Consider the following 17976-nt stretch of genomic DNA (forward strand, 5'->3'; position numbering starts at 1 on the left):
AGTATGTATAAAATAAAGCCGAAAATAGATTTTTATCAATAATATTTTCTTGTCAGTGATGGTTGATATTTTTATTAATTTTGATATAAAATTTTCAGTTTTTTGAGTACATTTCTCAAAGTAATGATTTTTTATCGCTTTTGCAGTGATTACATTTAAGTTTGAGTAGAATTCATTAAAAAATCACTTAAATTCAAAAATATAACAAACATTTTGAAAAACGCCCTTCGAACGAGGTCGGTTACCTTAAGGAATCTATACTTTCCGTAAAAAAATTAGAAACTTGTATTTTTTTTAACTAATCATTGTTAGTCTCTTGCTCATGATTTTAAATTTTTAGCCTCACAAAAGAATTTTTTTCATTTGCATGTTGAAATTTCTCAAAATTTTTCATTTACACAAACTGTTTAGTAAACCATTCTGAAACTTTTCACCATTCGGTCCAAACATCAAAATTTGCGATTCAATTCATTTCAGCTTGCACCCATCTCAAAAGATGCCATCATTTGTTTATTGTTCTTCCTTTTCGCTAATATTTTCATATCCATCTTATTTAATTTCCATTTTACTTAGCTTTTATTTCTCTTTCTTTCACCAACATTAAACGGCAAAATCATTATTTTAATATGTTAGACTTTTATCGCACTTCTTTTTCTGTAATCTTGTTATTAATTTACTTAAAAACAAATCAAAATGCTTTTTTCAATAACTAGCCGTTTGCACGGCCAGCTTCCTACAATAGTTATTAAAAATATCTGATGTGGATACAACAAGACTTCCTTGAGCAGCCTGTTAAATTATACACATTTTTTGCTGCATTTAAACCTATTTCCTCGAATTTCACAGAAATATTTTTCTCATTCAATTAATTCATTTCTCACTTCCCGACAAAGCAAACAGAAAAGCAAAGAAAAAAGTCTAAAAGGTTTCATATTTTAAATTACGTCCAAATTGGCGTTTTTTTAACCTTTTGTGTGTTACCTTTCTGTATTAAATATCATGTTCTTCCCACTTAAAATATGAAATTCAATTCAATCAGCAATATCGCAAAATAATTTTAAATTGAGCAAATCTTTAGAACTTCCGGTACAGAGTCTCAGGCGCTGGAGATAAAAATGTTTCTTTTGTTCCACGTTGCCATTGCTCGCTATGAAATCCTTGAGTTTGCTAATCAAAATTTCTTTAAAGTTTTACAAAATAAGAAATCGATAATAAAACAAATTCCAAATTTCAAATTTGGGCTTCCAGATGCTCATATTCGCAGTAGGATTACGTCACTCGAAATTGGATGGCTCTAGGTACCGTTGTTTTATCACAATGCGAGACATGCAAGACATACATTTATGCAGATTCTTCATTATTTAATTTCTACAAATATAATACAAGACGGAAATATTTGGTGACAGCAGTTTGAAAACTGAAACGGACATTCAGAGTGAATCGACGCAAAATCGCAAAACGAAAACAATAGTCCCTCAGAGACAAAGCCTCTTTGGACTAAAAAAAGAAAAAGGGATACTATGACATTCAAGAAGCAGAGCGCCTACTGATGTTGATGAAGCCCGCCTCCGAGAACTTATGGTAGAAGATCAGTACGCGACCACTCGAGAGTTTGCTAATTAGTTAGATGATGGTGCCATGTCCATTAGTCGCTCTATGCATTGCTTAACTTTGAGTAACAAGTTGAATTGCTGATTCAAGCAGATAACAATAGACATGTTCGTGCCTGCACTAATTTCCTCAACATTCAAGGACACAAAGAAAAAATTCTGAACCCGTTCAGACTGGTTCTGGACCTAGATGAAAAGGGGATTTACGGTAACAACCCAGGCCAAAAAGAGGATTTATCTGCATCCGGTAAGCCCGCTTGCAGCGTCGCAAAGCGTAGTTTGACTAACAAAAAGATCATGCTTTGTACCCGGTGGGATTGCCTTGGTATTACCCATAAAGAGTATCTGGAAAAAGGTAAAAACCCGCGACAGTAAGGTGTAGTTCGTGTTGACGTTGTTATTAAGGAAAATCTTCGAACTGAGTTCCGGCGAAAAAAAGTAATGCTCCATCAAGATAATGCAAGACCATATGTGTCTGCATTCAACGGCTGGATTCTGGGCAGACTCGAATGGGATCTTTTGCCCCGCCCACCATATAGTTCCGACATCACTCCTTCGGACTTCTACCTTTTTTTCACAGCTGCAGCTACATCCTGCTGGTGCTATCTTTCATTCTGCATGGGACGTCCGAAATAAGGTGGATCTGCTTTTGGACAAGCGGCCATCAAGTTTCTGAAAGTTGAAAAACTATCAAAATGTTGGCAGAAAATCACAGATTTGGTTGGTACCCGCAGTAAAGGTGCAACTTTCATGATTTTTTTTTCCCAAACTTTGTTAAGAACTATTTTATATTTAATAAATATAAATGTAATTTAAATATAATGTGTTTTGGCATTTAATAATATAAATTTTAAAATAATTTTGCGACATTGCTATTGAACTGAATTTCATGGTTTAAGTGAAGAACATGATATTTAATAAATAAAGGTAACACACAAAACGTTAAAAAAACGCCCATTTGGACGTAATTTAAAATGTGAAACCTTTCAGATTTTGTTTTTAATTTTTAATTTTTATTTTTATTTGTTTATTTATTTATTTGATGAAGTTGTTCTTCAGAGTAAAATTTTGCGCAGTTTTTAAATTTAACGTTTGGTGTTCCCTTCAGGCATTTTTCCTGTACATTTAAAAGCCAGACGAAGGCTGGCAGCGTAGCTGCTAGTATATATATATATGTGTGTGTGTGTGTAAGATAAAAAATATGAAAGCAAACTTTTAAATTTAATTCACTATAACCTCTTTTATTTTCTATTTCATTTTGGAACTTCCTCTATCTGTCCTAAAAATAGCGCTTAAGTCTAAACTGCGTCATTCAAATTAATCATGCGATCTTACGTAACCCTTAATGCAGCATAGACCTTATAAGAAATAGACTAACCCAAATGGGTTTTCTCCCTCGTCTGACACGTTCCCGGCTGTCACCTTGATCACATCCGGAGGAGTAGGGACGACTTGCAGAAATTTAACAGTGGTTGCCTATTGCAGTGTGTATAATTGTCAAGAAAAAGCTGGTTGTAGCGCCTCATTTCACAAATTCGAATTTCTCCATATTTTTATTTTTGAAACTGAGATTGATTTTTAAAAATTTAGCATAGTTATCAATCATAATTAACGTTGAATATTAATAATTATTTGTAATTATAAAGCTATTGCATGCTTTCAGGGCTGGATGTTTTTTTAGCTTTTCCTATGCTGTAAGGAAATTTGTAAGTACTTCTTTTAGAAAATAATATTTTTAATCTGAACTAATAGAAAATTTCAAACAAGCAATTTTTATGCTTTTCATTGGTGTAAATAAGTAAAAAATACTAAAATATTTAAAAACGAATTTTTGAAAGTTTTTTTTTTAAATTCTAAATTGTGCTGCTTTTTTAAAATTATAAATGAGTATTATAGCACAATTTCTATAAAGGAATTTTATTTCAATTATATTTCATAATACATCATAGTGATAAACGCTTTTGACTCCTTAATTTTTATACATTTAATTCTAATATTAAAATTGTATTTAACCGTAATAATTAATTTTGCTTGTATTTTACAGTGATTATTTTTTAAAATTTATTTTTAGTTCTGCATAAATTTTTTTTTATTTACGGTTAATTTAATATATTAGCTCGAAGAGACATTTCACGCTGTTTCACTATAAATGTCCGTGTCTCCTTGAAAATTGTTGTTACCAAATATTATCGCCCTGTATTATATTTAAAGAAATTAAATAATGAAGAATCTGCATGAATACATGTATGTTTCTCGCACTGTGGCAAAAACGACGGTATCTAGAGCCATCAAATTTTGAATAATGTAATCCTCCACCCGAACATGGGCATCTGGACGGCCGAATTTCGAATTTGTTTTATTATCTATTTCATATTTTGTAAAACGTTTAACGGATTTTTTTATTAACAAATTCAACGATTTTAAAGCGATCAATGGCAACATTGTACGGAAAATAACATTTTTATCTCCAGTGCGGAAATTCTAAAGATATGCTGTTTTCAAATGTTACGGTCGATGTTTCAAATGTGGTTTACGGGCGAAGAACATGATATTCAATAAATATAGGTAACACACAAAACGTTAAAAAAAAAAGGTTCCTTTTGGGCGTAATATAAAATCTGTGTGCTTCTAGATTTTATTTTATCTTTTGTCTCCCTTCATTACACTAAGATAATTTTAGGGTCCGAATTTTATAAACTACTAAAATAAATAATCCACTTTAATGTTAATAATTTAATGATGATATAATCAAATAAATAATCGTTTCGTAATGTTATTATACTTTTGAAAATCACTGCCTGAAAATGTTCATTAAATTTTTTTTAAAAAAATTATCAGATCTTGTTTAATTTTACCTTATTTATTTCAAAGCATCGCGTACTATCAATCTTATTTAATTTTACTTATTTATATTATAATATTTACGCACAGTTAAGTTCATAAATTTTTGTGCTTGGAGTTTTTACCGTTTTATCAAAGTAAAGATGTTTGAACAAGAATCACGCGTGAAAACAATACGCGAAACGCAGTAAAAAGTGCTTTAATGAGATGTATTAAATCCTATTTGAAAAAAACTGTGAGTTTCATAATCTCATTACTATACAACGTGTCACATTTAATAATTAAAAAGAGTTATATGATGCAAACGCCATAGGTTTCAGTGTTAAAGTAAACCAGATCGTCCCTACTCTTCCTTGCGGACACATCGATGACGCGCGCCCAGTACAGATGTATGTACAGATGTCACGAAAAAATCTGAGTTCATTTTACAATCTGTTTCGGGGAAAAAGTCCTTTATTCTGCCCATACATACAGATGTTACTCAGAAACATCACTCAAATGGATACCAGAGCGGTCAAAATGGATATTTTTGTTAAAATATTATACCCGAGGATTTTCGCGATTACAATACTTTATTTACTTCGTACAAGGAAGTAAAAAGAGTTTTTAATGAAACGTTTAAAAACGTTGTAACTAATTCTTTGAATATAAATGTAATCATTTGTTTAGGTTGTTTCTAAACATTATAACGACTCCTGAGGACTTATGTAATATTTTATAAGAATTACATGAATAATGTTAATTTACATTTCGTAATATTTATTAACAAATTTTATAATGTTTATTGTTCATAAATTCTGATTATATTTTATAATGTATAACAACATTTTAGGATTTATTAACATATTTGAAGATAGTTATAGGTTCTATAGTAGTAAATAAGCATGTTTGCATGTTTTTAAGTTTTATCAACATAATTCTGGTTGCAGTGGTAATTCTATGTAATACTTCAACAGAAAAAAATAGCTTCTGTTATTGTATGTCTAGTCCAAAAGAGAAAATATGTTTTTCTCGTTACTGCATCTCGCAGCAAAGTATTTCTTACAGATCGAAGATCAAAGATCATGCTTTGTTACCGACCATATTTCTGAAGTTTTCTGATATCAGCCTGAACGGCAAAGAAAACTTATCACTGTATTTACGAAAGCTTTAGTAACATTTGATAAACAAATGTAAAAATTACGTAATCTAATTACAGCTTTTGCAATGTCTTATGTCCGATACTTTCTTACGGTCATATGAATGGTCAATTTAAACTAAGCAAAGATGTGAACAGAAATTAATTATTAGTCCAAAGAAATTAATTGTCCCTGAAGGACTATTGTTTTCGTTTTCCGATTTTATGTTAGCAATCTGTAGCAGTCTTGCTTTTAAGCAAGAAGAAAGGAGATGAGGACTTTGGCGAATACAGTTTCCTCCAGTCCGTGAGGTTTGGTAAGTTATAGCTTCTTTCATATAGTTCACTATAAATGTCCGTTTCACTTTTCAAATTGTTGCCACCAAATGTTAGAGTCCAGCATTATATTTGAAGAAATTAAATAATGAAAAATCTGCTTAAATGTATGTATATTTTTCGCATTGTGATATTACAACGGTACATAGAGCCATCGAATTTTGAATGACGTAATCCTACTGCGAATATGGGCATGTGAAAGCACAAATTTGAAATACGGAATTTGTTTTATTACCGATTTCATATTCTCTAAAACTTTAACGAATTTTTGAAATTTTGAAAACTTATTTTATAAGTCTGTAAATTTTTATTTTATAAACTAATCAAATATATGCAACGAAACTGATAATTTTGATACAAGCAAATCAGTTTCAAAAGATTATTAGTCCAAACTGGCAATTTTCTCAGAAGGACTATTAATATCGTTTTCGCATTTTGCATCGATTCACGATAAGCGTTGTTTCACTTTTCAAATTGTTGCCACCAAATATTATCGCCCTGTATTATATTTGAAGAAATTAAATAATGAATAATATGCATGAATTGTATGTATGTTTCACCCAATGTGATAAAACAACGGTACCTAGAGCCATCAAAATCTGACTAACGTAATCTTCCATAGACTATGGGCATGTGAAAGCCCTAATTTGAATTTAAAATTTGTTTCATTATCGATTTCATATTTTGTAACACTTGAACGAATTTCTTATTAACAAACAAAACGATTTCAAAGCGAGCAATGGCAACACTGTACGGAAAAAAGAACGTTCTTATCTCCATTGCGCGAGACTGTGTATCAGAAATTCTAAAGATATGCTCATTTAAAAATTATTTTGCGATCTTGCTGTTGAACTGGATTTTACGGTTTAAATGCCGAGGACATGATATTTAATAAATAAAGGTAACGCATAAAATGTTTAAAAAACGCCCCTTTGTGCGTAATTTAAAATCTGAAACCTTTCAGATTTTTATTTTTTTTAATTCATAAGTTTCATACTACATATAAAATGCACTGATTTTACTAGATGTAAAATGATGTTTCATACTAGATATAAAATGCTATGATCTGAAAATATTACTTATTACTTATTTTTTATAAAATAAATGGTATAACCATTATTATTCTATGTACAGAGTGTTTCACATTGAATGGAACAAAAAAAGAGTAACACATTACAAATTCTGTAATTGATTTATTAAGCCGAAACAAATTTAATTCTGAAAATACAATTATACAACTTTTATCTGGCAACAGCGAAAATTCTTCTGGTTATGAATTCGCAGCTGGAGGCACTGTTAATCAAAATGGAGGTATCCATGCAGGAGAAAGCGTACTCTGTTTCGGAATGCGCCAAAACATTATCTGTTATTTTCATTCAAAGACATTTTCGCACGAAATTTGGTCAAGAACTACAGCATCGTCGCAATATCGAACGACGCGCGAAGCAGTTTCAGAAGTTGGGCTTCTTGTGTGAGAAAACCAGCCCGGGACGTACAGCAGCCAGAACCGAAGTGGTTGAAAAATTTTGTCAATTTTTTAAAAAGTTCGACAAAATCAACGCGTCATGCGAGTTCTGAACTCATTGTGTCTCGTGTAGCGCCGTGGCTTGCATTATGGAAGCCTGTACAATTTCGACCATGTACCTTTCAGATTGTGCAAGCGTAAAAACTTTCCGACAAACCGTTGAGTAAAGCTTTCTGTTATAATTTGCATGATAACCTGGAGGACGGACTTACGAACGGACTTGTGTTTTATGGTTGAAGCCACTTTTCATGCTTCTGGTGAAGATAATCGCCATAATTTACGATTTTGGGGGACGGAAAATCCATGTGTTATAATGGAACATGAACGTGGTTCTCCAAAGTTAAACGTCTTCCGCCCTGTTTATTACACTTGTGTTTTTTGGTCCTTCTTTCATTCGTTAAATGTAGATTAACGGGCACATTTACCAAGATCTGTTATCAGAGTGTTTGTTCTCTCAGTTGGGGTAAACGGCTCCTGGCTTCATTCTGCAACAAGACGTTGCTCCACCACATTGGCATAAAAACTTACGAACGATACCTGAATATAGTTTATCCCAGCGATTCTCAACCTGTGGTACACAAGAGAAAAAATAGGTGGAATGCAAATTAATTTTAACTACTAAATTCAAAAATCTCGGGAAGAAAAAAGAACAATTGATAGACAATTCCTATGATCGAACTCTAACAGAAGATTTTAAAAATAGCACACTTGTTAATTTTTGGCTGAACCGAAAAAAAAGAATTTAAAGACATTTCAAATAAAGCTATTAAATTTTTATTGCCTTTGTGCACAACCTATTTGTGTGTACAAGGATTGTCTTTCATGTTATATTTGAAAAATGAATACAGAACAAAATTAAAAGTGGATCCTAATTTACGGTTAAAACTAAGTGAAATGACACCAGACAGACATAAAGAAATTGGTCTTTCTTAAACAGACCCAAATTTCGCATTAAATTTTAGAATTAAATTATTATAACTTAAATTTTGCTAGTAAAAATGGTAATCAATTTTTGATCTAATATTCTTTATGTGTTCAAATTTAAAACAAATAGCCAATAGACTGTGCAAATGGCAAAACATTTTTTTAAAATATTTCTATTGGGAAACTGAAAACTAATCATTGACAAATGTACTAGTGGTACTAATGTTTTTCAATTTTCTGAAGATGGCACGCGTTAGTCAAAAGGTTGAAAACCGCTGGTCTATCCGATGGAACCAGGGATGGGGTAGAGCACCTGAATGATAATCTACCTCATACCTGGATTGACTATGCTGGGTCGAATGATATGCCACTGCTTTGTTAGCCACCGAGATCCCTAGATCTAGGCCTTGTGGGTTTTCTCTGTGAGGTTTTGTTAAAGATAAAGTGTTCGAGAAGAACATACAGCAACAGAAGAAATGAATAAAGGAAGTGCTTTATCATTAACAAAGGATGTTCTATCAAGAGCGTATCTGGAACTGGAATATCACATAGATATTTGCCATGTCACCGGAGGGGCACGCATAGAACATCTATCGAAACTAAGATAACTATAGTTTCTCTAAAAATTTGATTTATCAAAATAAAGTAATTGCAGTGGAGAGACATTAGGTATTTTTGAAAGCAGGCAAGATGAAAAATCAGCAATTTCCTTCGCCGGAAATCGAACCACGGACCTCTGAAACACCAGCCTAATGTTCAGAACCACTACAATACGAAAGCACGCTAGGACTGCGGGAGAAATACCTTATATACTCCCCTTTTTAAAGGACGACTGGTTTTATTTAGGGGACCCAATCGCCAAATCCTGGGTGTGGAGAATCCTCATCCAACACCCTTTTAGTTCGGTCGTCGCTGTAGATACACATTAGGATATTTTTTGAAGAATGAAAAATGAAAAAGCCTTCGCCGGGAATCGAACCACGGACCTCTGAAATAACGGTTCAGTGTGTTGACCACTACACCGCGAAGGCACGGTAAGAAGGTGAGAGAAATACCTCATAACAGGTATGCTTTCGTTTTGCCCCTTTCAGTATGAAACATCATGTATTATATTTATTGATACAATACTTAAAGAGGAAATATAACATTGTAAGGTTCCAAACCTTGAATGTACTGCAATGGGTTTGGGATGTTGAGAACTGTTAAGCGAATAATCGCTTAGTTCAAAATGATAGAAGCATAAACTTATGAAGGGTTGAATACCCTTTATTATTCAAAATAAATTTAACAGGCGTCTCCTTTCTTGGAGTTTTACAATAAAGCCTCTACATGGGCTTGAACTCAGGACTTCTATTCAACATTAAAAGCTTAACTAAAAGATATAGCTGAAGCTATCAAGATTCTTGGCCCCTTAACGCTAAATAACGGCGAAGCTATCAAGGGCCTAAAGTACGGCCGAGAGAGTATAGCCAAAAGCTAACACTCGCTGCATAGAAAATCTGGCTCTCTCTCGAAGTCAGTAGAACTTCACAGTTAAATACTTCTTCTCCTCATTTGCATTCAACCACGTTTCTGAAAACACGTTCTGGCTGAAAGTTGTAAGCTTGAAATTAAGAAAAGAGAGGAAAGTAACTTTTAACTAAAATTTAACTGTTAGAAAATTAAGATAATCCTTACAACATATACAAAATCATTTTTTTAGGTTCTTTCAATTTTCATTAAGTGCGCTAACATAGAATTCTAAAGAAGAAAAATGTCAGTCAATCAGTTTTGGTTTAAATGCAAACTTTCATAATTATATTCTTTCTGATCAAGCGTTTGCTAAGAATAAATTTAAGTCACAGAGATTGTTACATCTCAACCATTTTGCTTCTCGTTTTTAACTGCAGTTTCCTAAGCTTTTAATGTTGGGTAATAGACGAACCTATCTGTCACTTTACTTAAAACACTATCTAAAATGTCTCAGAAGGAAAGATTACAAAATAGAGATTGAAACAATGATATCGCAAACATCTATTCACTATTTTAACGTCAGTCATACGACGAGCAAAGCCACTGCTCAACAAAACAGTAGGTTACTTTTTCACAGAATTACTCACATATTTTATAGAAGGAATGAAACATCATTGCCATATCCTTAGCTCTAATATACAAGTTTCAGTTCATTTAGCAATTAAACATATATCTAATCTAACCTATACTACTGTAAGTAACACAAAAGTACAGTAAAGCGAACGGACATTTACCTTAAAATTCGCAAAAAAAGACAAAATAGTTCTTTACTCGCACCATATTCCCCCATGCAGGCTCTCGTGGTGTAAGTGGTTAACAAGTTCAACTAGCACTGGAAGATCATGGTTAGAATCCCAGTGACAGCTTAGCTGATTTTCTGACTGAGAAAAACCGTAATATCTCTACTGTGGCGCCCGAATTTTCTCTCAACGTTATGGACCTAAAATTCCGTAAGAAAAGGTGGCTTTCGCATTCATTATCCATGAAACTTTTTATCAGATTTTAATATTCAGGTTGGATATATATTGGAAGAAAAGGAATCAAGGTACAGAGTGACAGTGTTTTTTTAATTATAATTAAGAAAATATCATTTATTCGTGATATTTTGGAGGAATCGTGAAATTTCAGAGTTAATCCTTAACGCTCGGATGGTTAACATACGGTGGAGGATAATTCGTTACCACCTGGATTACGTCAACTGGGTCTACCGTTTCTTCTAAGTCCTTTTTAAGCGGGAGAGAATGTGAGGTATTATCATACACTCCCTCTACGCTGTTGTAGTGTAAGTGGTCAGAACGTTCAGCTGTCATTTGGAGATCCCTGGATCGAATCCAGGCGAGGGCATAGCTGATGTTTCATGCTTCTCGTTCCGACAAAGCTTACGTGTCTACAAGTTCTTTTAAAGGCATTTGAACACGGATATTACCACTTGCAATTACACATTGTGCAAGCTATATTAATTTCAAGCGTAATACTAAAATAAAGTATGTTAGAAATCCCTGGATTTCTAGCTTACGTATTTCTGTGAGTATATATTTTAAGATTAAATAGATGTTAATATTTACTTACATCCTATGTTGCCATGCAAATAAAATAAGATGACTAGAGTTTGGATTTTTTTTTCCCCCAGTGAGCAAAATTGTCTAAACCAACCATTCAAAGACATTTTATTTGTAGCCAAAATCTACAACCAGATGAGGAAAATGCAAGTTTGTAAAAGAAATAAAAAGAAAAACAAATAACTTAATCATACCTTTACATTCTTTTCCTTCATCGTCCCAGTACATTTTTGAAAAGCACCTACAACTTCGTAATCTTCGATCGTCTGAGTACGTACATTTTCCCCTATGGCAGAGGCCTCCATTTTCATGAACAAAGCATTCATCTTTTATTGCACATGTTACTCCCACGTACCCATGTTTGCACGAGCAGGAGAAGGCTCCAGGAATTGCGGAATTGTCCAGACAAGTGGCGCCATTTTTGCAAGGATTTGATGAACACGCTGTCCAATTCGACGCTGAAGAGAAATATGTAAAAAATAATTGCAACAGACTTATATTTACTTGTTCGATGATACACTTGAAACCTATTCACAGGAAAGATTTTCAGTAGAGCTTCGATTACCTATCATCTTAACAACCGTAGTTTTGTCGGATAAAAAACAACAAAAATTACTAGTAATCTATACAGGAAATTGCTTTAATATAACCTTTCACTAGAACAGGGATGGCCAACGCACGGCTCGCGTGCCACGTGTGGCATATAGATTCCAGATATTCCTGCAGATATAGGCCTATATCTGCCCGTGTTTGGGTGACAGCAAAAATTCTGATCAGATCGCGTCACCCGTATTTGGATGACAGCTCTTTGAGTACTTAGTATTTACGAGGTAAAATAGGTATTTGAAAAAAATTATTATTCATTGCTGAAAGAAATAAATCAAAATTATTGTTGCCATCAGCTAAATTCATTCCGTACCACTGTATTTATCAGCTTTCGAATCAAAATCTGAAGATGTAATTTTGTTTATAATTACCTTTTTGATAAAAATCTCAACCTGTTCCTCATCGCTGAATTTTTATTAGCTTCGCAGCAGATTTCTTCTTCACTGCTATACGATTCACATAAAAATTACTCTTCCATTTTTCTTTTAAATATTGTGAAAATTTGGGGCAACAAATAAAACGCAAAAAAATTTCAACCATTTGTCACTACAAAAAATATATAGTATTTGAAAAAGTAAAAAATAATTATTTACTCTCATACCCTTTCTTAGATATTCGTTAAGGAAAGATTTTAAACTGAATATATATCTCAAAATATTTATATCTAGACTTTCTAAACTTCTGCAATCCGAAAAAATTGACGCATGGTATAGTAGCGCTACAGGCCTAAAAGGAGATTTTATATAAGCAATATAACATTGCTTTCACATTAGTGTAAATCAATTTTATTACCCCAAAACGTGTTAGCCAAAAAGGGCTATTAATCTCGAAATGGCAATATGCTTTGAATCACTCTAAATGTCTGCATCACTTTCCAAAATATTGCCACCAAATAATATCGCCCTGTATTATATTTAAAGAAATTAAATAATACAGAAAATGCACGAATGTACATGTCTCTCGTATTGTGAAAAAACAACGGCACCTAGAGCTATCAAATTTTGAATAACGTAATCCTCCACCCGAACATGGGTGCCTGGAAGGGGGAATTTTGAATTTCGAATTTGTTTCATTATCTATTTCATATTTTGTAAAACAAACGAAATTTTGATTAAAGAAGTCAACGATTTCAAAGCGAGCAATGGCAACACTGTACGAAGGAAAACATTTTTATCTCCAGTGCGAGAGACTATCTATTGGAAATTCTAAAGATGCGCTGTTTTTAAATATTATTATTTTGTGATATTGCTGTTGAATTGAATTTTATGTAGTTTAAGTGCGAAGATCCTGATATCTAATAAATAAAAATACCACGCAAATCGTTAAAAAAAACTCTCCTTTGGGCTTAACATAAAATCTGAAAGCCCTCAGATTTTATTTTTATTTTTTTATTTAAATTTTGTTCTACTTTCTTTTTTAATGGAGCAACTACCTTATTCATCTTCATCTTATACAAAGCTTAAAACAAATACATTTTTGCAAACAATTTGTTGAACTTTACAGAATGCGTACTATCGTTAAATTTAACATGCATAACAATATAGTCCTTTTCTGTTGTAAAATTTTCATAGAGTGCATTGTGTAAAGACATAAGATTTTTATTTTCTAATTATATGATTTTAGTATTGCAGTCTGAAAACAATAAACCTGCTTCATGATTTTAATGCGCTGCAATCCTGTTTGCATTTTATTCGTATTCCTCCAGGTTTTTAAAAATAAATAACTAAATACATTCGTAAGAAAAGAAAAGGAAGGAAAAAAGTTTTGTTTAACGTTCAGCGACTCTAATTTAATAACCTTCTTCCACAGTTCTACGTTCTTCGGCATTCCAAACCTCGAACTAAAACTCATTCCTATTTTTATGTAGTAATCGGGCGAATTATCAGGCCAGTGTGCAATCAGTCAGATTTTTCGGTGCTCAAAACTGAAAGTTTCTTATGCTCCCTCTCGGCAAAAAGACACTGAAGGTGCAGAAACTGACTTAATGCACTATTCTACAAAGGGCCTCCAATGTAAACCAATGGCGGCTTCGCTAAGGTTAGCTGCACTACTTAATCATTTAAATTGTTGATTGTTCTACAGCTATTGCATGCAGATTAAATGAAGGCATAAAAAAAACTTAACCGGAACATAACAATGTAATTAAATCACTTTTAAAGCAAAGATGCAAAATTTACCAACAATAAAAGAATAAAAAAAAACTCAGCTGACCGAGATGGGTAATAGAGTGGGTATATATATATATATGTGTGTGTGTAATAAAAGCAAATTTCAGAGAAGTATTGATGTAAGAACACTGAGATGTACAAATGTAGCAATGTTGTTGGCGTAATGCCTACTGTAGAATAAACTTGGTAGCCAAATAATATTAAATTTCATTTTTATTTTGAATTGACATTTGTGGCCACAATTCACTTGGCACACTAATCGAGCCTATTTCCAGAAAATTTAAATTTTTGTTGCGTTTGCGATAGAAAGGGAGCACAGCGAAATTACGTCCCAACAGCGTAGAGAAATAAGCTAAAGTGCGTAGTTAACCAATATGGCAGACTGTTAAGAGAAAGGTTTTGGTTTAAGTTCTCAAAGTTTAGGTTCCCAAATACTACGTTGTCAGCGTTACGCAAGCTTCGTGGCACAGATTGATCCCGAAATGTTATTATTATTTTTGGAATGAAGAAGGGAGTTAATAGTCTATTAATTTATTATTTGAAAGACTTTAATAAGATGACTTGGTGAGAAAAAGTTGCAACCGGATTGCCGATTGTTTTTTTGCTAACTTGCAGATGTTATACTGCGTAGTTAGAAAGATGACAATCGAAGGCAGACCTAGCGGTACATTCCACACATAATTTTGTTTCTTGATAATGCACATCATCACTGTGAGTGCTTTATGCACCCCACAACTTTATACAGCTTATGTCTTCTTAATCAATGGACTAAATTGGAGAAATAAACTCTGCGCGGCTAGCGGCAAGGCGAAGCATCGGAAAAATGCAGAAGAGAAGAGAGAAGAGTTGCGACGCAATAACCTTTTATACTGGATTACATTTCAGATCGCATGACACATTAATGTCCAGAAGTTGGGTCCAAATTCCATCGATAACTGCGCAATAGAGATTAGATGATGGATCTTTTTACAGAATTGCAGGATGTTTAGTTAGAAAAATTATTGCTTTGTTATTTTTAGAATGAAAACGGGTGTTAAAGGGCTATTATTTATTTGTTATTTGAGAAATTGATATTTTATGTTTTACATGTATATATTTATATACCTTTGGTGCGGGCCGATTGCAACCAGAAAGGGAGGTGCGCGACTACGTTTTATAGCAGTCACACATACAAAATTTCAACGTTCTGAGGCTACTCGTTTTAGAGTTATATGACATACGTACAGACATCAATGAAAACAAAAACCCTTCTGAATCCATTTTTGGAAAAAGAGTCCTTAATTCTGGTTCGTACGTACTGATTTCATGCAAAAATGTCGTTCGAATGTGTTCGTATGAGGTCAAATTAAATATTTTCGTTGAAATATGGTACCCGAAATTTTCGCTGTTACAATACTTCCTTTACTTCGTACAAAGAAATAAAAAAAGAATTTTCTTGTTTGTTATACCATTTTTCTTTCCATTTCCACAGTATGCTAACATACTACATTTGCATCATATTTATGGAACATATTTCTGACTCAACATATATGATAAAAAAACCAGTCATCTCCTATCATCGTCTCCTATCATTGAAAAAGAGATAAGTACTCATCATACAAATTTTCATCATTTCGTAATTCCTGTCAAAATAAGAGAAGTAGTACACTAGAAGTTGACTTAAAATTTCAAGATCTGCTTCAAAATATATATTCATAGGATGGTATTACTTACTTGGTGGAACTGTTTCTTTTTCTGTTGAAGAAACAGTTTTTGTTGTAACTATGATTTCAGTTGTTGTGGGCTGTTCCTCTGGGAAAGTAGCATTCTTGACTGTTGTTTCTGGTGTTGCGGTGAGTATGATGTCTCCTTCGGTATCTAAGGAACAAATATTTAAAGAGCCTTTCACATTCCTACAGGGTAATGTATATTTTTTTTCTTTAATACAAATACACAAAAAATGACCAATATATTAAGGAAAAATATATTTCATATCGCATTTTTATTTCAAATATCCCAAGTAGCACACGACGTTGCAAACTGGTCCGAGAGGTACAAAATATTTGCTGTTGCATCTTGGCAATTTTTCGACGTCGTTGAACCGTCATGATATGACCGCTTTTAGACGTGGTCGTTTTAGCATCTTTTTCATAGTTCATCAGCGTTACTTTTAGAATAAAAAGAGAGTAAATCTGTCCTTTCAAGAATCTGAAGTTCTCATAAGATTTACTCTGCAATGTTTTATTACTTTATTTCATCTAAATATATATTAATCTAAGGTAGATTCATCTAAAGAAATATAAATTTAATATAAACACTTTTGATTTATTAAATTTAATTAGTACTAAAAATACTTCCTAAAGAATTGTTTAAAATTCTATTAAAATAATTAATACTTAAAATATTTTTTATAAATATTATAGCAAAATTTTTTAAAAAGGAAACTATAAAGTAAGTTATTAAGTTATGCATTTTATATATTTAAAAAAATCTTATTTCCGAAATCAATGCCAATCACATGTTTGCAATAATTTCACTACTGAAATATGACTTTATTTATTATTTTTGAAGTAAGGATGAATTTATTTGAATTAATATGGTGACATTATATGAAACATTTTACTGCATACAGTGCAAAAAGTACAATTTTCGTAAAGATATGATTGTGTATGAAGATGTATTCACGGATAAAAATGGGGCGATTTTAAGAATTCGAAGAAAACGGCCAATGTTAAAAGACGATGCATATTTAACGGCTGTCCAATATATATGACGAAAAACTCATCGACAGTCAAGAGAAGCAGAACGGTACATTCATTATTTACTGGATGCTTATATAAACGAACATCTCGAGATTTCGCGCTTTGGCTAGCTGCCAAATTCGATCAAGTAGCTGCACAATTAACTGAGACTCTAGTAGTTCTTTCATAGTTCTTTCATAGAAGTAATTTGGTAAAGATGCCATCTGTAAGGTGTAGCCTGACTTTATATTTGAAATTGAATTGTGTGTCAGAATACCTATATCTTAGAACAATACTATACATAAATCTAACATATATCTTAAGTCGCGCTTTCGAGACATGAAAAATGCAAGTTAAATTCCGTCAATCTGGCCAGTAGAACAGATAATATAGATCTGGCCCATTGTTTTGGCGCTAGGTGTATATTTAGCATTAATTCTACGTACTATAAATAATTGTTGCTGTTGTTAATGCTCACTTGTCTGACCTACAGCGCAAATTCACGCATGTCGTTGGCAACAGCCTTGAGCACCTTACAGATGACGGTGCCATTTAGCTCAATTCCGCCCCCAGTTTTGATGGAGAGCACCCCCGGGGGGACAGGTCGGAGAGTCTCCTACCCCTCTTCCCTTACCAACAACCTCTCGAAAGGACTTTCGGCTCGCCCTTTGGCACGAGAATCAGCGATGCTAAACACTATACCAGTTGGGCATCACGTATTATAGAGCAGAAGGCAAATAATAGATATCTGGCATATTAATATTTTCACTTAGATTCAGGAAACTTTCCTAATAAAACTTCTTTTGGTCATACCTAGTAAAATATTCCTTATCAGGAGAGATCCTCAGACTCATCCCTCGGGTACTTTCTATCAAAACTTGCTCCGAAGCAATTACATGAAACATTTTACTTGCGTCATGCAAGTGATATAAGCCACAACAGCAGACACAAAAGCTGGTGATAAATTCAAAGAGAAAGGTGCTAATTTTATTGGACGTTACATTGATTGCATTAAAATGTTACCCCGAAGACTTGCTTCACCTTTGTCCAGGCTCTGG

The 17976-nt window shown here is 33.1% G+C and overlaps 1 protein-coding gene and 1 non-coding gene across 5 annotated transcripts in view; both read right to left on the reverse strand.

Moving 5' to 3' along the window:
- Positions 1 to 17976, reverse strand: part of LOC118199903 (uncharacterized) — a 134938-nt gene that overhangs the window by 103058 nt on the left and 13904 nt on the right. For all 4 annotated transcript variants that reach the window (XR_015044086.1, XM_085827052.1, XM_085827051.1 and 1 more), the window contains exons 3-4: positions 15912 to 16055; positions 11619 to 11882 (exon numbers count right to left, since the gene is read on the reverse strand). Coding sequence is in view for 3 of the 4 variants with exons in the window: in XM_085827052.1 (XP_085683178.1) it covers positions 11619 to 11882; positions 15912 to 16055 (408 nt within the window). In the remaining variant the exon portion in view is untranslated. The remainder of the gene's footprint in view (positions 1 to 11618; positions 11883 to 15911; positions 16056 to 17976) is intronic.
- On the reverse strand, positions 9312 to 9384 carry TRNAN-GUU (transfer RNA asparagine (anticodon GUU)). The gene has a single exon. It is a non-coding gene; the product is annotated as a tRNA-Asn (tRNA).

Source organism: Stegodyphus dumicola, chromosome 11 (genome assembly GCF_044657685.1).
Source record: "Stegodyphus dumicola isolate Sdum_Otavi_A_Nest chromosome 11, ASM4465768v1".
Classification (NCBI taxonomy): domain Eukaryota; kingdom Metazoa; phylum Arthropoda; class Arachnida; order Araneae; family Eresidae; genus Stegodyphus; species Stegodyphus dumicola.